The sequence below is a fragment of the Castor canadensis genome, chromosome 15 (assembly GCF_047511655.1).
Source record: "Castor canadensis chromosome 15, mCasCan1.hap1v2, whole genome shotgun sequence".
NCBI lineage: Eukaryota > Metazoa > Chordata > Mammalia > Rodentia > Castoridae > Castor > Castor canadensis.
In genome coordinates, this window is record NC_133400.1 from 71,210,670 (window position 1) to 71,234,215 (window position 23,546).

General features: G+C 37.6%; 1 protein-coding gene, 1 long non-coding RNA gene and 1 other non-coding gene across 6 annotated transcripts in view; 2 read left to right on the top strand and 1 right to left on the bottom strand.

The window, feature by feature from the left end:
• Nucleotides 1-11,255, bottom strand: part of Pdss1 (decaprenyl diphosphate synthase subunit 1) — a 46,142-nt gene extending 34,887 nt beyond the window's left edge. For all 3 annotated transcript variants that reach the window (XM_074056474.1, XM_074056472.1, XM_074056473.1), the window contains exons 1-3: nt 10,996-11,255; nt 2,038-2,102; nt 279-399 (exon numbers count right to left, since the gene is read on the bottom strand). In XM_074056474.1, coding sequence (XP_073912575.1) covers nt 279-399; nt 2,038-2,102; nt 10,996-11,127 — 318 coding nt within the window. In that variant the 5' untranslated portion in view covers nt 11,128-11,255. The remainder of the gene's footprint in view (nt 1-278; nt 400-2,037; nt 2,103-10,995) is intronic.
• Nucleotides 11,256-11,556: 301 nt separating this feature from the next.
• The window catches only part of LOC109680823 (uncharacterized), a 46,194-nt gene continuing 34,204 nt past the window's right edge, over nt 11,557-23,546 (top strand). The window contains exons 1-2 of one of the 2 annotated variants that reach the window (XR_012442133.1): nt 11,557-11,699; nt 17,244-17,342. This is a non-coding gene — a long non-coding RNA (uncharacterized lncRNA). The remainder of the gene's footprint in view (nt 11,700-17,243; nt 17,343-23,546) is intronic. The other variant, XR_012442134.1, reaches the window with a different exon arrangement.
• LOC141417738 (small nucleolar RNA SNORA51) lies at nt 14,887-15,015 on the top strand. The gene has a single exon (XR_012442377.1). It is a non-coding gene; the product is annotated as a small nucleolar RNA SNORA51 (small nucleolar RNA).

Genomic DNA, 23,546 nt, shown 5'->3' on the forward strand with positions numbered 1-23,546 from the left:
CATATATGGAAGCCACTGAAAAGTTTCTGGAAAAAGAGTTGAACAAAGGAAGACAGTTGCATAGGTCACTGGATGGTGACAGATATGAACAGGGGAGGTTAGATAACTCACTAGAAAGTATGTGCTACCTGCAACATTCACAACCTGATGTATGTAAATCAAGTTTGCAATGGCATTGTACATATCTGAAAACATGCACTGCCTTTCCACAATTCTAAAGTGTTACTACATTTTAGTAAACTAAAATTTTACTTCACAGCAGAATCAAAAAACCTTACCTTTCTAATGTCCTCATACAGACCTTTTAAGTCTCTCCAACCAAGTTTAAAAGGATCAGTGTATTTTTCACCACTCTGTGTTTTACTACAACAGCACACTGATGGTGTCTTATGATGAAACCTGGGGTAAGTGAAAATGCATGACTGTTTTCTCTCATATGTGGAAGACAGATCCAAATATAAATATAAGCATTACTCATACATATATACATACACACAGAGAACATGTTTTCAAAAGTGGGATTGTTAGAGGAGACTGGGGAAGACGGAAAGAAGAGAATGATAGAGAGCAAATAATCTACAATGAAATGCACTGAAAACTGTTGAAAAACACAGGGTGGGGGAAAAGGGTAAGGGAGAATAATAGAGAGGGTTAGACTTATTAAAGTACCATATATTTATAGGTAAAATACTAAGGCAAAACCACACTTAATAAGCAGACACAAATGATGAAGGACAATAAAGTTAATGGAAGGGTACTAGTGGGAGGGAAAGGGTAAATGAAGACAGTAAAGGAGGGTGAATATGGTTGATATATTTTCTACATCATGATGTAGAATATGGAACACTGAAACCTGATAAAGCCATTTTTAGAAGGGAGGAGAAGAGCAAGTATAATGGGAGAATAAGCCAAATCAGTGTACATTGTATGCCTTATAGAAATGCTACAATGAAATCCCCTGTACTATTATATACTAACAAAAATATTAAAATTAAAAAAAGAAAATGAATGGCTTCATTTTTAAGTAACAATTTTGTGTACATAAATATACCTATACATGTAGTAGAGCAGATAATGAAAAATTAAGCCCAAATTCTTGTTGGAAATTAAGCATGAATCTTAAAAAGGTCATTGTAATTTAGAAAAACGCAGAATGCTATTCTTGCTAAATGATACATTAACAGATCATTTTAATAAACAGGACATTGAGAAGTGACATCAAAGAAAGACTAAATTATGTTCATAGTGGTCTGGACTGAGTTCAAATTTCATTATATTCCTATTTTTTTTAAATGGTAGAGAGATCAAACGAAGCAGATATTGTGGCACAAAGTCAAATATCGTATTAATCTGTTGGCCTAGCTCACCACAATTTAGAATAGAAATTTACGAGCAATATGATTATTCTAGTAGTTCCAATATGGATTACAGTAGACCCTTGCTATCTGCAGGTATATGGTTCCAAGGGGAGTCCAGCTGAGGAAAAACCACAAATACTCAGGATACATAGAGTTCAGTACCCTAAAGTTACTCAAATTCACCTATACCTTATATAAAGTAGGTCTGAGCATCCATAACACGAAACTATATGGAGTAGGTTATATTACTGTCACAAAAATTACTGTTGTACACATTAATACTGCTCACCAAAAACTAGCTCTGATTTTATGCTATCTTGAACACGAAGCATGCTTGATTCATTTTTCCTATAACTTCCACTAAAGACATGCTAACTTTCAACAAGTCTCAAATTTTCACTCAATCGTGTTCTATGTCCTTTTTGGCTTGGCTTGGAACGATTTCCATAACTTGTAAGCTGCTTCTGGCAAGCATATTTTTACAAAATGAAGGGCAAGAAAACACTCAGCAGATCACAAAATTTAAACAGAACTGATGATAACGTGGGGCGGACTGAGAACTTCTCTATATCAACTGAGCTGCAAAATGCACTCACGTGAATTTTTTTTTTTGACCATGCTTGGTCAAAACCATATTTAATAAATCCACAAAGAAGACAGTCTTACTGTATAAACTTACCATGATATACTATGCACATTTGGAAAAGCAGATGTTAAATTCTTCACAAGATTAAAATAGGGCATCTATAAAACAAAAGCATCAAGAATCTTGTAAGAATATTCATGAAAAACTTTTTTATAACATTGGGCAATACTCTCAGAATTCATAATAAACATATTCTTTATCTTTTAACCACCCATTTATAGGCAGATTACAAACTTCAGAAAAAGGACAATTTAAAATGTTTCCTTTCCTTGTTATAAAAGCAAATACTTGCCATTACAGAAAATACAGATAAGAAAAAAAGAGAAAATGATAAACGTCTATAATCCATCCCTGCCCCCGCCCAGCAAAAGTCAGTTTCCATATTCCTATCTTTCTAGAGTAATTCTGAAACAATTCTCTTTTGAAACAATTGTCTTATATTTAACCACAATTTGTAAGAGAATAGTGAAGACTTAGTGTATTTACATTCTTTTAAATTCTTAAAACACATGATTCACCAAAATTGAAACAAGAGGACATAAACAACTTAAACAGATATATAACAAGTAATGAGACTGAGACACTTACAAAGAACCTCCCAATAAAGTCCAGGTCTGGATGGATTCACTGCTGAATTCTATAGGACCTTTAAAGAACCAATGCACCTCAAACTATTCCATAAAATACAAAAAGAAAGAATACTACCAAACTCATTCTACAAAGCCAGTATTACACTAGTACCAGAACCAGGCAAAGTTGCATCCAAAAAAAAAAAAAAAAAAGTTATATACCAATATTCCTGATGTAAAAATTTTCAATAAAATATTTTTCTTTTTTTGGTGGTACCGGGTTTTGAACTCAGGGCTTCACGGTTGCTAGGCAGGCACTCTACCACTTGAGCCATTTCACCAGCCCTGTTTTATGTTGGGTATTTTGAGATAGGGTCTGCAAACTATTTGTCTGGGCTGGCTTTGAATCATGATCCTTGTGATCTCTGCTTCCTGAGTAGCTATGATTGCAGGAGTCAGCCACTGGTAATGGCCTCAATAATACACCTTCTAACAGAATCAAACGATACATTTAAAAAATCACTCCATGATCAAGTAGGTTTCATTTCAGGGATGCAAGGATGGTACAACATACATAAATCAAAAAATGCAATATAACACACAAACAGAATCAAGGACGAAAACCACATCACATCTCAAAAGATATAGAAAAAGGCTTAGACAAAATCCAATATCCTTTAATGATAAAATCTCTGAAGAAATTAGGAATAGAAGGAACATACCTCTTAGCCTGCCCCAAAAGACCAAAAATCGTATGTTCTCCCTCATATGTGGACATTAGATCAAGGGCAAACACAACAATGGGATTGGACTTTGATCACATGATAAAAAGCGAGAGCACACAAGGGAAGTGTGAGGATGGTAAGACACCTAAAAAATTAGATAGCATTTGTTGCCCTCAATGCAGAGAAAGTAAAGCAGATACCTGAAAAGCAACTGAGGCCAATAGGAAAAGGGGTCCAGGAACTAGAGAAAAGGTTAGATCAAAAAGAATTAACCTAGAAGGTAACACACACGCACAGGAAATCAATGTGAGTCAACTCCCTGTATAGCTATCCTTATCTCAACCAGCAAAAACCCCTGTTCCTTCCTATTATGGCTTATACTCTCTCTACAACAAAATTAATAGATAAGGGCAAAATAGTTTCTGCTGGGTATAGAGGGGGTGGGGGGGAGAGGGAGGGGGCGGAGTGGGTGGTAAGGGAGGGGGTGGGGGCAGGGGGGAGAAATGACCCAAGTATTGTATGCACATATGAATAATAAAACAACAAAAAAAAATAAAAAAAAAAGAAGGAACATACCTCAACATCATAAAGGCTACATATGACAGCTAACATCATACTAAAAGGGGAAAAACTGAAACTATTTCCTCTAAAATCAGGAATGAGACAAGACTCTTAGTCAATATAATACTGGAATTCCTAGCCACAACAATAAGACAGGAAGAAGAAATAAAATGGATTCAAAAGGGTAAAGAATAAGTCAAATTATCCCTATTTGTAGATGATATGATCTTATACGCAAACGACCTTAAAAACTCTAACAACAAACTCTTTTGATATCATAAACGTGTTAAAGCAAAGCAGCAGGATACAAAAATCAACATATAAAACTCATTATCAATTCAATACACAATGAACAGTCTGAGAAAGTTGAAGTTGGGCATGGGTGGCTCATGCCTGTAATCCTAGCTGAGAGGCTGGTTCAACACTAGCCCAGGGAAATAGTTTGTGAGACCCCATCTCCAAAAATAATCAGAGCAAAATGGACTGGGAAGTGTGGCTCCAGTGGCAGAGGGCCTGCTTGACAAGTGCAAAGCCCTGAGTTCAAACCCCAGTTCCACCAAAAAAAAAAAAAAAAAAAAAACCCATTCACAATAAATAAAAAACTTAAACACCAAGGGAATAGTTTTTAATATTTTTATTAGTAAATAATAGTTATACCTGGGGTTTCATTGACACATAGCCATATATAATCTTATCCCAGTTTCATTCATCCCCTCCGTGATTCTCCCTCCTACAACATTCAATCCCTTCTGAAAATAATTTCAACAGGTTAGAATATTCCATATTCATACATGTATCGAAAAGTGCATTAACCACATTCACCCTCTTTTACCTTCTTTATTTACTTTGTCCTTCTCCTTAACATGATCTGTTTTACATTATTGTCCCTCAATGTTAAGTGTCTGTTCATTGTTTAGTGGGGATTTTGCCTTGGTATTTTACATGTAAATATATTGTGCTTAAATCAGTCTAATCGCCTTCACTACTATTCCTCACCCTTTTCCCCCTACCCTGTATTGTTCAACAAGTCTTCAGTGTGTTTGTGTTCCTGTTTCTACACAGATACGATATATTTCATTATTGTTTACTCTCTATAATTCTACTTTTCCTCTTCTCTTAGTCTCCTCTAACAGTTCCACTTTTGGAAACAAGTTCTGTATAGATTTATATATATATGTATATATATGTTAAAATGTTTGTATTTATATTAGATCTCTCTTCCCCATATGAGAGAAAACATGTGATCTTTGTCTTTTTTTCCCTTTTTAAAAATTATCATACTATTGTTGTACTAGGCGGTACACTGTGACATTTACAAAAATTCTTACACTATACAATAGATTCAATTCACCCTAAGAAATAAGTTTAATGAGGGAAGTGGAAAAACCTATACAATGAAAACTATAAATCACTAAAAGAAATCAATGAAGACACTAGAAGGTGGAAGAACATCCCATGCTCATGGATCAGCATAATCAATATTGTGAAAATGGCTATACTACCAAAAGCAATCTATATTTTCAATTCAATCCCCATCAAAATTCCAATGACACTCTTCACAGATATGAAAATCAATCCTAAAGTTCCTTTGGAAACACATAAGACCTCAAATAGCCAAAGCAATCCTCAGCAAAAAAAACAACATTGGAAGTACAATAATACCTGACTTCAAACTATGCTACAGAACCATAGTAATAAAAATAGCATGGTACCAGCACAAAAATAGACATGAAGACAAGTGGCAAGACCCAGACACAAACCCACACAACTACAGCCATTTGACTTTCAACAGAAGCGTGCAAAACATGCATCGGAGAAAAGATAACCTCTTTAACAAATGGTGCTGAGAAAACTGTATATGAACCTGTAGAAGACTGAAACTAGATCCCAATCTCTCACTTTGTACTAGTAGCAATTCAAAGTGGATCAAAGATCTTAAAGTAAGATCTGAAACTGTGAAATTATTACAGAAACTAGGGAAAACACTGGAACATATAGGCATAGGTATTAACTTTAGAATAGAACGCCAATTGCTCGGAAATTAAGAGAAAGGATTGACAAACGGGACTGCATCAATCTAAAAAGCTTTTGCCCTCCAAAAGAAACAGTAATCATGCTGAAGAATCAGCCTTAGGATGGGGAAAAAAATCTTTGCCAGCTATATATCTGACAAGGGATTAATAACCGCATTATACAGGGAGCTTGAAAACTAACCCTGCAAAGAATCAACAACAGAATTAAAAAAAAAAAAAAAGAGCAAATGAACCAAACAGACAATTCGCAAAAGATGAAGTACAAATGTCCAATAAATATGTGAAGACATGCTCAAAATCCCTGGCCATAAAGAAAAGGCAAATCAAAACAAAATGAGATTTCACCTTACTCTAGTCAGAATGGTTGCCATTCAGAACACAAACAACAAATGCTTGGAAGGATGCAGGGAAAAAGAACAGTTATGGAGTGTTGGTGAGAATGCAAATGAGTGCAACTACTCTGGAAAATGCTATGGAGGTTCCTCAAAAAACTAAAAATAGACCTATCATGTACTGCTCCTGGATACAGACCCTAAGGAATGTAATCCAGGATACTGGATACAATAGAGTGATGTGTATACCCATGTTTATTGCAGCACTATTCATAACAGCCAAGCTTTGGAAATAGCTCAGTTGCCTTACAACTGCTGAGTGGGTTAAGAAAATGTGATATATACACAACGGACTAAAGAATGAAATTATGCTGTTTTCAGGTAAATGGATAGAACTAAAGTTCATCATGTTAGTGTTGTAAGCCAGACTCAGAAGGACAAAGGTAACATGTTCCCCTCATATGTGGAAGGTAGACCTACAACTGTATGTACATTTATAGACCTATAAATGTATACATATATATAAATATGTAAGATGCATATGTGTATATACACATATACAGAGAGAGAGAAAAAGACTCACAGAGAGAATGATTGTAACAGTGGGTCCTTCTGAGGGGATTAAGGGCAGGTGGGAGAAGAAAAGAGAATGATAGTGAAAAATACTGAAACCCAGTGCATCTGTGTATGAAGATAGTATAAAGAAATGCACTGTAAGCTGTTGAATAGTAGGGGGGCAGAGCAACAGAGAACAGAGGGGTTGATCTGACTGAAGTGCAGTAAATACCAAGGTGAAACCCCCTTGAATAATCAATATACACTTTTAAAAAATGAAGAACAGGAAGGTAAAACAGGTCCTGCCTGGAGATGGGATACTAGTGGGTGGGTAAACGAAGAGGGTGAGAATATGATGGATGTAATTTGTACATACGTGCATGAAAATAGAACAATGAAACCTGTTGAACTTGTTCTAAGAAAGGGGGGAGGGAAGATAAAGGAGAATGTTGTAAGCACATATGTAAATGACACAATGAATTCCCCCTGTACAACTAATTTAGGCTTATAAAAATATTTTAAAAATTAAACAAATAAGGCCCCAAAAGCATTATCCAGCAAGCCTGGTGTGGTGATGCATGCCTATAATCCCAGCACTCAGGAGGCTGAGGAAGGAGGATACTGAGTTCAAGGCCAGTCTGGGCTACATAGTGAGATCTTGTTTCAAAAATAAACAAAAAAAAGTGCCATCCAGGATGGTGAGAAGGAAAAAAGATTTCGACATTAAGGATGGAATTTATGTTTATACAAACACTGCCTATTTTAAGTGATTCTGGATAAGTAAAGTTTTAAAAAACAAGCAGGGGCTGGGGAATGCAGTTCACTGACAGAACATGAGCTTTGCATGAGTGAAGTCCTAGGCTCTACTCCTAGCACTAAAGACAACCAACAATCTCAGTGGCATATTTTACTATATTTATTTATTTAGGTGGTACTACCCCTTGAGCTACTGCACCAGCCCTCAGGGGCATTTTTAATAATATTAACCAGAGATTAAAGAACTACAGTAGACTACTTCTAAAAAATTCAGGTGGTAACAAATATTAATTACAACAACCATCAAGCATTACTATTATGGGCCAGAAACTGTACAAGGAATTTTTTGCAGTACTAAGAATTGAACCCAGGGCCTTGCACTTGCCAGGCTTTATCACTTGAGTTAAAATCCCAGCCCCAGATGGCCAAACTTGAAAAATTCAGGAAAAGAGGCATTTAAAAATTTACTCATCTAATCTGTTTAGGGCTGTTATATGAAGTATTTGAAGAAAGTATTTTGACAAAAAGGATGAACGTAGCACAATACAAATCTGATTTGTTCTATTAATAATAGTCTTATAATATGCTTTAAGATTATTATTTCTTGAACCTCAGAACTACTTGCTTTTAAACAGGTGGGGAACCTAAGTCTAGAAAAGTCAACTCTGGAAACCTGAGTTGCAGGTATGTTTACAATGTATCATAAGAAAAAAGCACCCACAGAATTATGTGCCTCATATGTCACTGAAGAGTTACATGTACACATACAAATAGGGTTTGGAAGTACATGAACCAAAGTGTTAAAAGTAGTTATTTTGGACTAAATAGTAGTGTGGGTGCTTTTGTTTTATTCTTTTTATTGTTGTTGTACATATTTTCTGATTTTTTCCCTAATAAACAGGTTGTGCTTTAGATGTATTAAAGTGACAGTAAATGTTGACACTGACAGTGTCCAAGAAGACTAAGTTCCACTACTTGTACCATAACATTATCTACTCATTAAACCAGAAAAGAATATTTATGACAATTACAATGTCCCAAAAAAACAAAACAGTAATCCTCCCTTTTGATTTTATCATTATGACAACTTTTTTTTTTTTTTTTCCTTGAGCTGAGGGTTTTACTATATTGCCCAGGCAATCCTACTGCCTCAGACTGCCAGGGATCTGGGATTATAGGCACTTGCCCCCCTGCTATTGTGTTACTTCTTTCAGGTTTCATGGGTAATAAATTCACATGAATTCCATGTCTTTTTATAATACTTACAAATAAGGACGTCTTAATGGAAGAGTACAACTATTCAGTTTGAGACCTAATGACACTCCTCTAACCTGGGATGAAAGGTTAAAATTACATAGTAAATTAAAACAGGGCATCCTTTACTACTGGGCAGCTTAACACTTGTTAATAGCATAGTCTTTCAGGACTGAACATGGTTCCTAGTTTGGTTACTTGCGACATCTTTCTAACACTACTCATGGACAGATACTGAGGATAATGTAGAGTACAGTGTATGTAAAGTGCCTGGCTCTGAGCCTAGTGAACAGCACACATGTACCTTTATTTATTTTGCAGTGCTGGGCATCAAGCCACGGTCTCGCCCATGCTAGGCTTGTACTATCACTGAGCCACACCCTCAGCTCCACTGCATACGCTTAAGACAGTATCTATGCAATGAATCTGTGTTGTGCTTTAAGAGTACCTTAGGGCAGTGTTTTCAGAAGCAATTCAAAGGAAGCTGTGGGGCTGATGGACGGGCTCAAGTGGTAGAATGCCTGCCTAGCAAGCCTGAGACCCTGAGTTCAAACCCCAGCACAGCAAAAAAAAAATTAAAAAGTAACAAAAGAAAGATGTGAATGTGGAAATAATGTTCCAAATATGCACAAGGTATAAACCAACAAGCACATGCATATCCTGCTACTGCAGCTGTGCCTATGATTGGCTATTCAATGCCAACAGGATATTCTCAATAGGACTTTAGAAGTCTGTGTAAATGTCTGTTTTTCATAACTTCTCTTTATATTGTGTTATCAGATAAGATGGTTATTTAAGAAACATAAGAAATGCAGGAATGACTGCAGTGCAGCTGTAATTATGGTGCACTTTTTCACTATTGAAGTTGGATATTTCTCTACATTCCTGAAACAATTTTTTGGGTTTTTTTTTAACTAGAAAATGCAGGCAGTGTTTTCACAAAAGTAACTGTACAGTGATTTGAAATACAATAAATGAAGACAATGCCTGGCCTTCCAATAAAAGATACTGAAGACTGGAAAAAAAAAAAAAGGAAGCTGTGCAACTAGGTCTATAGCTCACTGCTAGTAGTAGAGACAATCATTTTGTAATTCCACTTTTGTTTCCTCTTTTTCCATCAGGTACTCTCCCTCAAAGTTAATCTTGTTTCTCATGAACTTGAGCCACACCCCTAGTTCATGAACTCACTATGTAAGAGAAAATGAGAATAGAAATCAAAGACTACTGACAAGCGATTTAGCACAATTAAATGCACCCTGGTTTTTACTCCTTTCAAGATTTGTTAACAATACTCCTGCAGAAATCAAAACAAAACACAAGTATCAAGAAGTAGCAGAGCTGTGTTAAGAGAGCAGAATGTGGTTTAATTATTATTGCTCAATTAGGCTGAGAGACTTGAAGTAATCATTGTGACTGGAAATGTTTCTAAACAGGAAAGAGAGTCCGCAGATGTTACCCAGTAACGCAACAGTATGGGCCTACCCTATCGCACACGAGTTATCACTACCATGTGCAGAAGGAAAGGGAGAAAAATGAAATGGGACCCAAAGACAGCAGGGGAGGGCCTCAAAGTATCATGCATACTGCTGCGACTCTGACTTTACTTCCAGATGTCACAGGTGAAGGCGACTCCAAAGTTTCTCTCGTGCCACCCTCAGGCCTTGTCTCCGTCTTGTGCCTTTCCAGCCCCATCCAGGTGTGCGCTCCCTCCGAAACACCTGCAGTACGACTGAAGCCCAGTCCTCCCCAGCTAGCACCAACCCTGCAGTCCCACAAGACCCTTTCTTCAACTATCCGAGGCCAAGTGGATCCTAAGTCGCTCAGAGAGTGAACTCAAATGCCCTTTGGTTCTAAAAGGTCTGTCGGGGGAAGCCGGTTCTAACTGGAAAGGAAATCACTGCAGAAGGTGTCCAGGCTTTTCCCCTTAGTCCACACCCAGGACACCGGAGCACTCCTGCGTCTCTCCCAGGACCGGGCTCTTCACCGCCCCTCACCCCCTCCCAACACCAAATGCTCCCTCGGTCCCCTGGACGCCACCCTGCACCTGCTTGTGAGACGCCCTGCTACCCCGGTGTTCCACTGCAGGGCGACCCTGCATCCCTGAGCCGAGCCCCACGTGCTCCTCTCTCCCATTCATTCCGCTTCGCCGCTGTCATTGGCGCGGTGACCTCTGCGCGCGACCCCAGCGCGGAACTCCCGGCCTTACCTGCGTGGTGCGGCCGTCTGAAGTAGCGCGCGGCCCGGGCGGCCCTGCACGGTCGCCACAGCCAGGTCCGGAGCTCCGCGCCGCCGGCCCCGAGAAGTAGCAGCGCAGCCACCGCCACCAGCGCGTGGCCATGGTTCAAGTCTGAAAGTCGCGGCCGGGCGGCAGCTCCGCCTCTGGCCCCGCGGCCCTCCTCCCGGGACCCGGAAGCGGAAGCCGGGCACAGAAAGCGGTGTGGGCACCGCCCCGACCCCGCCTCTCGCTCCTCCGCGGCGCACTTAGCTTGGCGCGGGGGACGGCGGTCCGGTGCCGACTGCTGAGCGTCTCAGGCGAAGATGTCTCCAGCACTTCTCTGAAACTGCTTTGCAGGGAGCCAGTCACTTCAACACTCGTAGCAAAAATGTACCTTTGGTGGACCTGTTGTTAACGAGAAATAACGTCAGATTTACAGCCGCCAAACAAAATGATGCAAAGAATCGGGTTGGCGTTTTGCTGAGTAACGTGGGGCTGCAGTTTGCACGTCTGCTCCTCCTGGGTGTGAGCTGTCACTCTGTGGTTTGCCGCCTTTTGCGATCTGTCCTAGAAGGAAGTGCCAACCTTCTGCACCTTTCCAATAACAAGTCGAACCACGATGCGGGCTCTTGTGATAAAGAAGCTAGGCTGGCCCCATCTTTCGACTTTTGGACTCTCCTTTGAAAACCTGATAGGTACAGTTTGACGAGCTTGCTCCTCGCGCTTCCTGGAGTGCATGGTTTTTTTGTTTTGTTTTGTCCTTGTTTTTATATTCATATATATGTGAATATCTATCTATATATATATGAATATATGTATGTATGTATAGCAATGTTGAATTTACTTCTACCCAGCCCAGGAAGTACTGAGAATATACAAGATTGGTGTCCTACTTGGGTTAAAAAGATTTTCCTTAGTTCTTTTTTTTTTTTTTATTGTTTTATTATTCATATGTGCATACAAGGCTTGGGTCATTTCTCCCCCCCCGCCCCCACCCCCTTCTTTAGTTCTTTTTTCAGGTCTTTTCTCCTGGTGCTAAGAAGGTGTCTTGATAGCAGGAATCGGTGATATAATTAAACATTCAGCATATTCATGCAAACACAGCCAATGAGAGAGAATGTAAGCACCATATACACCGAAATAAAAGAAACTTTCTGTGTCCTTAAATATTCACTCTTAGGAACAGATAGACCACCAAATAGGTATTTACAATTTAGGAAGAAATGGACCAGCAAATAGTTATTTACAGTTTTCTTCAGCTTCTGAGCTATGCAATGCATTAAAAAGTGCAAATAGCTCTATAGCTGGGCACTTTATATTCATATTTATTTTAAAGTACAGGTTTTTTTTTCTAACTGAATTAAAAAGCATCATAAAGAAGCCTGTTTAAGCCAATTTGATACTGTTTTTCCAATGTTGAAGAACAGTACATAAAAACATGTAAAGTGCTTTATAGGTAAAGGTTGGTATGCACATCTGGTTTATCTTGATGTAAATTAGGTTTGTGTTAAGAAACATCCAACAGGTAGAGTTTGCCAAAGTAGAACACATCATTGTACCTGTGATAGTCCTGTGACTCATCTATGATCATATATGACCCATCATCATTCACCCTTTTTTACAGATAAAAAGATAGGGAAGAATTAAGCCACACTTGGCAAGTATAGCACTACACAGTTCTGCCTGACAATTTTCACTTAGAGATTGCTTGACAAATTAAACGAAATGCTCTAGCTCTTTTTTTTTTTTTAAACCCCAGGTCTCATCTCACTGTGTAGCCCAAGCTGGCCTCCAGCTTGTTATCCTCCTATTTCATTCTCCCAAGTGCTGGGATTGCATGTGTGTGATTTGGCTCCTGGCTGAGCCCTGGCTCTTAAAAAGAGTAGTGCACTGGGAATGTAGCTCAGTGGGAAGTGTTTACCTAGCATGTGTAAACACATGCCCTGAGTTGGAATCCCAGCACCCCCCCCAAAAAAAAAAAACCCAAAAGATGTGGTAATAGTATGCAGCAAAGCTAAATAGGGAAAGCAGGTGAAATTCATTATGGCTTCTAAGAGTATTGTATATCTAAAATCTTGAGGAACACCAATAACCTACCAATGGGACATGCAAAATTCAAAGATGGTTCTTTTAACCCAAGTAGGCCAGCTAAGAGTTAAGGAAGTTAAAAACTGAGCTGTTGAGCCACGCACCTCTGGCCTACACCTGTAATCCTAGCTGCTTGGGAGGCTGAGATTGGGAGCACTGGGATTTGAGGCAGCCCAGCCTGGGTAAATAGTTCTTGAGATCATAGCTCCAAAATAACCACAGCAAAATGGTTTGGAAGTGTGGTTCAAGTGGTAGAGTGCCTCCTTTGCAAGAGTGAAGCCCTGAGTTCAAACCCCAGTCTCACTAAAGCAAACAACAAAAAAACCTGAGCTCTGTAAGGAACTGCTAAAAAAAAAACAGACTTTTTGTACTCAGTCTAGAAATGGCTTTGATTTTTTTTTTACTGCACTTAATGCAAATGAAAGAACCAGTACTTACAGGTAAAAATGGACAAAGTATGTAATTTCAATGTTTGAGCATTGGCTACACTTAAACATTGGTAATACTGTTCAAAACAACTAAGGTAGGTTTTACAGCCAAGTAGCAATTATAATACTCTACAATATAATATAATACTATCATGTCTTTGTAGTACAGCATAAAACATCTCACCATCCAGATTTTATTACATAAAAGGTCAATAAATTAGTAGCATAACTTTGGTAAGAATATTTATTGAGAGAAAAATTCCAAACAGTTACATTGAAAAGGCTAATAATTTTTTTTCCTATGCTGGGTATTGAACCTAGGGCCCCAAGCATACTAGGCAAGTTCTCTACCATTGAGCCACACTCCCTGCCCTTTCTGAGATTTTTATTCTATGACTAATAAGTTGGGTTACAAGGGTGAGAGGTGGGTACCCCAGGAGCAGCTTGGCACCTTTTGTTCTATGGCCAGTGATCATATGTATTGTTGACTGATAGCTCCTTTTCAAAATGTGTGTCATTCAATACATGTTGTAACTGATAGTAGGTTATTGCATACTGCCAGTCTTCTACTAAAATGTCAGAGCATCATAAAGGAGAGTGCATTAATTATATAATTTAATTTATTTCACACAGAGGCTCTCCTAGGAAAGAGGAAAGTATACTGTTGGATCTTCTACTGCTAATCATATTGTCGGGTTTTCTGTGGTGGCTGCTGAAATAACCCGTTTCTTTCACTGACTATCATTTGTTCTCCTGTGATGCTGCCTTATCTGTACATAAAGGGAAAATATAAAGGGTAACTCTAGCCTGCATTATACTGTTTTTATTCATATGAGGAATATATAAGATTCTCTGTAAGCAAGGTCCAATTAAACACTTGCTGTTTATTTTTGGGCTATTTTATTAATGCTGGTTTAATAGAGAATAAGTTTTAGGACTAGCAGTAAAGTATAATGGGGTTGATGTAAGGATTAAATTTTGAAAAATGCTTACATGTTATCTATATTACTAATTGTTTTTACATCACGCTTGATTTGTTGGGTTATTTAATTCCTTTCTTCTTCAAGTACTGTAGGCTTAGAAGCAAAGTAATACAAACCATTAGAATTGGGAGGGAAGAACCAAGTATGTTGGCATACACCTGTAAGTCTAGCATAGAGGAGACTGAGGCAGGTGAATTATGAGTTCAGGGCAAACTTGACTACATAGTGAGACTCTGTCTTAAACAAACAAATGAAATTACAGAGGACAGTAAGGGTCATTGGTGACAAACTTGAACCTCAGTTTCTTGATCTGTAATTTGATAGGGTTGAGCAAGATCATTCTAGGAGTTGTGAAAAGTGTCTCAATAAAAGAATCAATTTAAGGCCTGGTGTTTACCACAGACTGTGTTCTTATATTGACTATGTAGAAAGAGTAGGGGAAGTAAACCTTCCCCATATACACCCCAGCCCAGGCCCTATGCCGGGTCTGTATTGTGAATGGGGAGGCATAGGGTGAGAAAAAAAGAAGAAATAACTGAATTTTTTCTAGACATACTTGGCTACAGGGTTTTGGTATTCTGTTTCCAAGGAGTTATAGAACTATGTTTCTCAGTTTAGAAACTTCTGAATTAAATTATCCTTATAATCTTTTCTAGCTCCAAAATTCAGGGATTCCTTGGTTCAAACAGCCATCTCACTTATGGGTTAAACTTATTTGAAAATATTATATTTCACACGTACTGTTAAAGTACAAATATAAACCTTAAACTTTGCAGAGTTTCGTTAACCATTCTTTTTTTTATATATATAGTTTTTTTGGGTAGTATACTAAATTAGATAAACTTTTTTATCAATTTCAAGTTCATCTCTTATTTTTACATGATCTGAAATTATGTTACAAATGTTTGTAAGGATGGCTTTGCCATTTTGAACTCTAGTGAATGATTTCCTTTTATTGGGGAAAACTAACTTCCTGTCTCCTGATTTCACTTGTAGCAATGAATTCATTCTTCTTTCTCATAGAATGGGATATACTTTAAAAAAATTTTTTAATCTTTTCAGTGAGATAAATTTAATGAATTATCAATTTTAGAGCTTCCTAAGCTATGCTAAGAGCCCCTGTCAGAATTCTACTCTTCTTTCTTTCTTTTCTTTCTTTCTTTTACGGAGAAAGCAAAGATTTATTAGGATGTCATTAAGAGAAAAGGTTCTGGTACAATAACATCTATGGTGAGAATTGGAGTGTTGTCTAACTTAGCAAATGATTGTTGGCAATAGTAATCATTCTTATGGTACTTGAAAATGTCAAACATAGTACAAGGGACCTTGCATACATTATATATATGTGTATATAAAATATATTATATATACAACATACATTATAATATATATACATTATATATATTATATACATATAACATACTTTGATCATATTCACCCCTATATTACCCTTTCCTATGCCACTTTCCCATTTTCTTCCTCATCCCTAATATATCCCTTTTACTCTCTCTCTTTTTTTTTTTTTTCTTATTTTTTGGTCCTGAATTCCACATACGAGAGACACATATGAGACTTACTTTGATGAGTCTGGTTTACTTTCCTTAACATTATGGTCTCCATCTTTATCCATTTTCCTACAAATGACCTACTTTCATTCTTCTTTATGGTTGACTAGAACTCCATTTGGTAATTAGCATTCATTCTTAGAGCAACCTGCTGCAGGATTAGCACATTTTACAGAAAGGTCAGTCTCTGTGAAATTAAGTAACTCACTCAAACACATTTCCATAGCTGGGAAGTGGCATAGCTGGGAGTTGAGCAACCATAAATAAGCCTTAATGGAAAAGTTCAGGAACAGAGTTAATCATACAGGTTCAAAAGCAATTTTTTGAGATAGAAGTATGATTATGATTTTGTATTTCATACATACAATATAGGTAATTTTTAATAATAAATTGTTCCTAGTATATGTTTTCTTTCTTTTTTTTTTTTTGGAGGGGCAGCACTGGGGTTTGAACACAGGGCCTCATATATGTTAGGCAGTCAATCTTACTGCTTGAGCCACTCAAGTTGCCTTTTTTTGTGATGGGTTTTTCAAGATAGGGTCTTGTGAACTGTTTGGCTAGGACTGACTTTGAACCTCAATCCTCCTGATCTCTGCCTCCTGAGTAGCTAGGATTCCAGGTCTGAGCCATTGGAACCTGGCTTCTAGTATATATATTCTTTAATTAATTGAGCACTAACAAATTTGAATTCAGCTATAAAATGATAAAGGAATGAATTGTTGAAATATGGTAAATTTATTTATTTTCAACATCCCAGTTGTTGATTATTACAATCCTAAAAATGTAATATTACTTTTTCAATTTTGACCAAACAACCTTTGCTATAAAAATTACTGTCAAAGCTATAAATGTAATAAACATGAATAATTTTCTTTTTTCTCCTTTAGTTTGGGATATAGGCAGATCAGCTTAGGGATGGAAGAGCCCACCTTATTGGAACTTATGTAAACAAGTGTCATATATTTTCTTACATAATAGTTCATCTGCTACCAATTAACATGAACCTTCTAATATATAAATTTTTTTGAAGAGAGGATGAAAAGTGAGAGCTCCAATTAAAAGACTCAGGAAAAAAACCCATACTCCTGGTATAGTTTGGTAATATTTTTAGTCATCTAAATAAGAAATAATGCCTTAATTACAAGTGAAAATCTTTAAAATTGTATTTTTTATAGAAATGGTGATGGCAGAGCAGTACTTCGTTCTTCAGTGAGAGAATTTTTGTGTAGTGAAGCTATGTATTGCTTTGGAATTCCAGCTAGCAGAGCTGCAAGGTAAATCTTCTGTCCTTGAAGCTAATTTTTAGTACTGAATCATTAACTCTAGAAATCTGTCAGTAAATTGAGCAGATAAATCTCTGATAGCATGATTTCTTATAGTTTCTATCACTTCAGGTACTTCTTGATTGCTTCTTAACAGGTTAAATGTTGGATTCTCTTTTGTTTTAGCCTGGTTGTAAGTGATGATGAAGTATGACAAGATCATTTCTACAAAGGAAATATTACAAAAGAATGAGGTGACTTTAGAATACTTATTGAAACTGTATTAAATTCTTTGGTGAAACTGGGGTTTGAACTTGGCATCACGCTCACAAAGCAAGTGCTGTACCAGTTGAGGCATATCTCCAGCTCTGTTCTTTTAGGAACAACAGATATTGGACATCTTTGTAGTCTTCTTTAAAATGACCCATGGTCCTCCATGATGAAATTTCAGCATTACAATAGTGTAATAGGATAGCCTTTCCTACATCCTTACATCACCAATCCATCCATTTCAAAGAAAAAGCATCTGGGATGTGAACAAAAAGTACTTATGAACAGCTGGCAAAATGTCACAAAGTTGGTTCAGGAGGGTTCATACACATTCCTCCCAGGAGATTCCCTTAAACCTTTTCTCGGAGCCTGAATGCTCTTTCAGGTTTGGTTAGCTTTATTCTTCATGCTTAGTGGTTTAGAAATTTTTTTAAAGTTAGAAAGGAAATAAAGTGTCTGCAGAAGCACAATTTAGAGAGATGAAAAGAGAGAGAGACTAAAGTCCCAGATCATTTTGCTGGCAGACTTGGTATTTGGCGAGGGCTCTATACTTCATAGATGGCACCTTCTCACTGTCTTCACATGACAGAAGGAAAATCCAACTCTCTGGGGTATTTTTTATAAGGGCACAAATCCCATTCATGAAGGCTGAGCCTCCATGTCCTAATTGCCTCCCAAACACTACCTTCTAAGACTATCTCCTTGGTTAGGTTTGAACATCTGAATTTTGTTAGGATGCAAACTTTCAAGCTATAGCAATATATTTTTATAAGATTTTCATAAAATAGATCCCCCAAAGTATTCATGCTTAATGAAATTAAGGGTTATTTATCTTTATAGCATCTTCCTCTTCCCTTAATAGCACTGGGATAAAATGATACTGTTCCACCCAGGCCTATAACAGCTATTTAAGTCTTCTTGTTTATGGTGACTGGATATGAAATTGCAATCATAGACTGCTAGACTGTTATATGTCTAGTGCAACACCAGTTACTTTTGTGGCTGTAACTTCTATATACTGTTTATCTGAGTTCTGAGCTATGGAGAGTGGATTCTGAGAAGGCTGTGAGAACTGGACCTTAGGAAGGCGAGATATAGCTCAGCTGCAAAGATGTTTATCTGTAGGCTGAGATTGGCACAACCCTGGCTGCAGAAGAGGAAAATGCAGAATACCTGCTTTTCCTAAGTTGTTTAGTTCAAAGAAGCAGGAACACAGGTTTCTCCTGTTACAGTGTCACGCCCCTCCCTGAGAAATGCTGCTTCACCTTGTTTACCACTGGGTATAAAAGACTCACTGAAGGAGGATGTGAGGCTTTTGCTTTTGACTTTTGATTTTTGGGCTTTTGGCTTTTGGGCTTTTTGGGTTTTGGCCTTTGGCTTTTTGATGAAAGAGGGCTTTTTGGATGTGGGAGGCTTTTTGGGTGAAAGGAAGCTGTTGGAAGGGAGAATTGCTGGAGGGAGATTGCTGAAGAGGGAAAATGGATTGCTGAAGGGAAAAGGATTGCTGAAGGGAAATTGTTAAAGGGGAATTGCTAAAGAGGGGTTGACAGAAGGTCTGCACCAAGAACTTTATACGTAGGCTTTAGAAAAGCTAAGCTGAAGAGAACATGGGACAGTGCAAGTCTGATGGGACAGTGCAAAGTCTGAGGGCAAAGACTTTAAAAGATATTATGCTAAAGAAAAGCTAAAGAAAGTCTAAGAGAAAACATGGGACAGAGCAAGTCCAAGGAAAGAGACTTTAAGGAACAGAAAAGAAGACTTTAAAAGCAAGGTTTTAAGGAAAGACTTTATAAGCAAGGTTTTAAAGAACTGTAAAGGAGTAAGGCCTTACAGAATAAAGATAGAGAAAAGAAGCAGAGTAAAATGAAGAGAATAATAGAGAAAAGAAGCAATGAGGATTGTGCATCTCCACCTGAGCACCCAACACACCTGGCCCCAACTTTCTGTCTGTCTGTCTATCCTGTGTACTTTCTGCATCTCCAGTCGCCCTCAGTTAGCCCCAATGAAGTTCAGTAAGAAAAAGTTTGCTCCACTGAGCCACAATATTTTTTTTTTTTTTTGGTTGTACTAGGGTCTGAACTCAGGGTTTTATGCTTACAAAGCAGGCACTCTACCACTTTAGCCTGGAGCCATAATCTTAATGGTTTCAAAGATCTCATTAGGCTACTAGTAACATTCCTACTTCTAAGCTTGTGTGTATATATATATATGTATGCACACATATATATGTACATATATGACTGTGTAGATAATTCATTCAACCCAGAAAATAAGAATTATCCCCTTTCTGTGCTAATAAGCACATCATAGCCCCTGACCTTAAGAAACTCACAGTTTTTGAAGAGAAAAGTCTTAAAACACAGGGAGCAAGTGAACAATTAAAAAAAATCATAGGTCAGTTTAGCTTTTATGGAGGAAGTAGGAATTGATATTAAGTATAAGGTTAGGTAGAATTTCAGTAAGGAGAGAAGAGGGAATGGGATGTGGGGAAAAAGAGAAGTAGCACAAAGGCCCAGGGGTCACGCTGAGTGTGGCATTTTATTGAAGGACAGCAAAAGGAGTTTTTGTCTCATTATAGACTTCATTTACATTCTAACATGTGTAAAGTACAACATGCCTTATAAGAAAGAAACATGAATCCTATTTACTAATTATGTTACTAATGTCTATAACCAAAACACAAGAAGGCAACTGGGCATTGTTGACTCACATCTGTGATCCTGTCTACTCTGGAGGCTTAAATCAAGAGGATCCCAGTTAAATCAAGAGGAGCCCAGGCAAAAAGGTTTTGAGACCCCCATCTAAAAAGAAAAATCTGGATGTGGTAACTCATACCTGTCACCCCAGCTTGGCTGGAAACGTAAAATAGGACGATCACAGTCCAGGTCAGCCTGGGGGAAAAGTGAGACCCTATCTCAAAAATAATGAGAGCAAAAAAAGGCTGAAGGCATGGCTTGAGCAGTATTCATACTTGCCTAGCAAGTGAGAAGCCCTGAGTTCAAATCCCAGGACCACCAAAAAGGAAAACACACACACACACACACACACACACACACACACACACACACACACACACGTGCACGCACTCAGTATATTACTAAGTCATAATGTGCAAACATCCATTTTGATTGCCTTTTTTTTTTTTTTTTTTTGGTGGCATTGGAGTTTGAACTCAGGGCCTCACACTTGCTAGGTAGGTGCTCTTACTGCTCGAGCCACTCCGCCAGCCCTGCAAACATCCATTCATTAGAGTTAGTTTTCAATTAATTGGAGAATTTTTGGAAGGCATTTATGAGGGCCTATGCAAAATAAGCAATTCATGAATTCTCTAATTCAGGATGAGGTACAGAGAGGTCTCAATGGATGAGATAGTGGGGAATATGAAGTTTGCAGCTTACAAACTACAGCTGAGGGCTGCCTCTCTGCCCTCAGCTAGCCTGGAACCTTGCTGTTTCTAAGTGCTGTGACTCCATACATTCTGATTCAGACATAAAGCAGTAGAGGGAAACCCTTGGCTCTTGATGCAATGTAAATTAGTTATTTTCCTGATAAATTCAGTGACTATATTATATTTTATTAAAATAATTTCATTTTAAGGAAATCATATTTTGCTATTGTTGGCATAGCTTAAAGTAGTTTTTGTTAAATGTTTCCTTTTAAGGTGCAATAGTGCTATGTGTTGCAAAATCATGGTTTAGAATTGAGTCATTAGAAATTTTGGCTCATTATGGTGAACTGGATTTACCAAGGTTAGAAAAATTACCTCTTTTAAAGCTATGCAAGTATTTTCCTCCACTTTATCAAGGTATAATTAACTGTTAAAATTATATGTATTTAAGGTATACAGTGTGATTTTTTTTCATGGTGCTGGGGATCAAGCCCAGTTCCTTGAACATTGTAAGCACTCTACAACTGAGCTACATCTGCAGTCCAGTGTGATGTTTGATACATCTGTGTAGTGGAATGTTTACCACAATCAAGCTAATAATTCCTTCACTTCACACAGTTACTTTTTGTCTGTGTGTAGTGAGAATATTTAAGTTCTACTCTCTTACCAAATTTCAAGTGTATGATATATTATTATCAACTATAGTTGGCACATTATGTCTCTAAAATATTAATGTTACAAGTAGAAGTTTGTTCCCTTTAACTAAAATCTCCCCATTTCCTCTGACTCTGACCCATGGTAACCACCATTCTATTTCTATTTCTATGACTTCAGCTTTTTTTTTTTTTTGGTGGGACTCGGGTTTAAACTCATGGCTTCATGCTTACAAAGCAGGTGCTTTACCACTTGAGCCACACCTCCAGTCCATTTTGCTCTGGTTATTTTGGAGATAGAGGTCTCATGCACTATTTTCCCAGGCTGGCTTCAAACCTTGATCCTCCCAATCTCAGCCTTTTAAGTAGCCAGGATTACAGGTGTGAGCCACTGGTGCGCCTGGCAAGGTCAGCTTCCTTAGATTCCACATAGAAGTGAGATCATGCAATATTTGTTTTTCTATGCCTGACTTATTTCACTTAACATAATGTTTTCTAGGTTCATCCATGTTGTCACCAGTGCTGGATTTCCTTCATTTTTAAGCCTAAATAAGAAAGAAAAAATGTTTTTTGTTTTGTTTTGATGGTACTGAGACTTGAACTCAGGATCTCACACTTGTCAGGCAGGCACTCTACCACTTGAGCCACTCCACCAGCCCCTTTAATGTGTTTTGAAGTTAAATATTTTCTATCTTCTTATAAGTAAAATTAAGAATTTTAATTATTTTTTGTGTATTGGGGAACCCAGGGCCTCATGGATGCTAGGCAAGTATTCTAATGCTGAGCTATATTCCCAGAACTCAATTAATAATTATTTTCAACACTTGCTGTGTTTCGAATATCTTGTGGTCTTTTACTATAATACAAAAATAAGGTAACACCCCAAAGCCCCTTTTCTCAAGGAATTTATTGCATAATATGCAACCCAGTTACATCTGAGGGCCTTTCTGCAGCTCAGAAACTTAAGGGAAGTGATTCAAACTCCCAAACCTTGTAGCCTCAAGAACTTCCCAGTTCTCCTTCCAACTTCTGGGATTCCCTGGTACATCCTGTTTCCTGTCCCTTCTTCACACACTTAGTTGACCCAGGAGTGAAATTCAGCCCTTTCAACAGGGCATAGCCAAACAACAGACAAATTTACATAGAGCCTTTAAGAACAAAGTACATCTTTCTGAGATTTCTGTGGGGAAGACAGGAGAGGTTGCTTCAAAAGAGCAAAAGCAGTAAACTCCCTCCAGTCAGTTTGGCTTCCATCATTCTTTGATTTCTTGGTGCCTGCTGGCATCTCCGCAAGTGGATTTAGCAAAATGTTTCTTCAGACAAAAACATTTCCTTCTTTAAAAGGAATTATGTTTCCATTTGCTAAGATAATGGTTTTTTTTAATGTCTGATGCAAAGCTTTGATTTGATTTTTTTTCTTTTTTAAAAATATTTTTTATTGTTGTACTGGGGGTACATTGTGACATTTTCAAAAGTTCCTACAATATATGATAGTTGAATTCACCCCTTCCTTCATTTTCATTCATCCTCTCTCCCCTCATTCCTGGAATAGTTTCAACAGGTCTCATTTTTCTAATAGTTTTTTTTTAATCATTGGAAATGTATAAGAAAAATTCTCTTAGACAAACTAGAATCATTTGAAGCATGGATCCTATTATAGTTATTCATGTAGTAAATTCAGATTTGGTGTATGAGGGATATAGGGAGAAAAAAATGAATAAGCCATGCAGAGAAGTCATCACAGTTGTCATGACCATTCTTAACCTTTCTTTAGCAAAAGTTTTCTGAGCTCATGATTATTCTGCTGGTGGAGAGACATGTCTGTTTTCATTGAACATTATTTCCTTTTGCTTTCCTTTCCTTCTCATTCTTTCCTTTGTTCTTTAGACAGGGCTCACTGTGTTG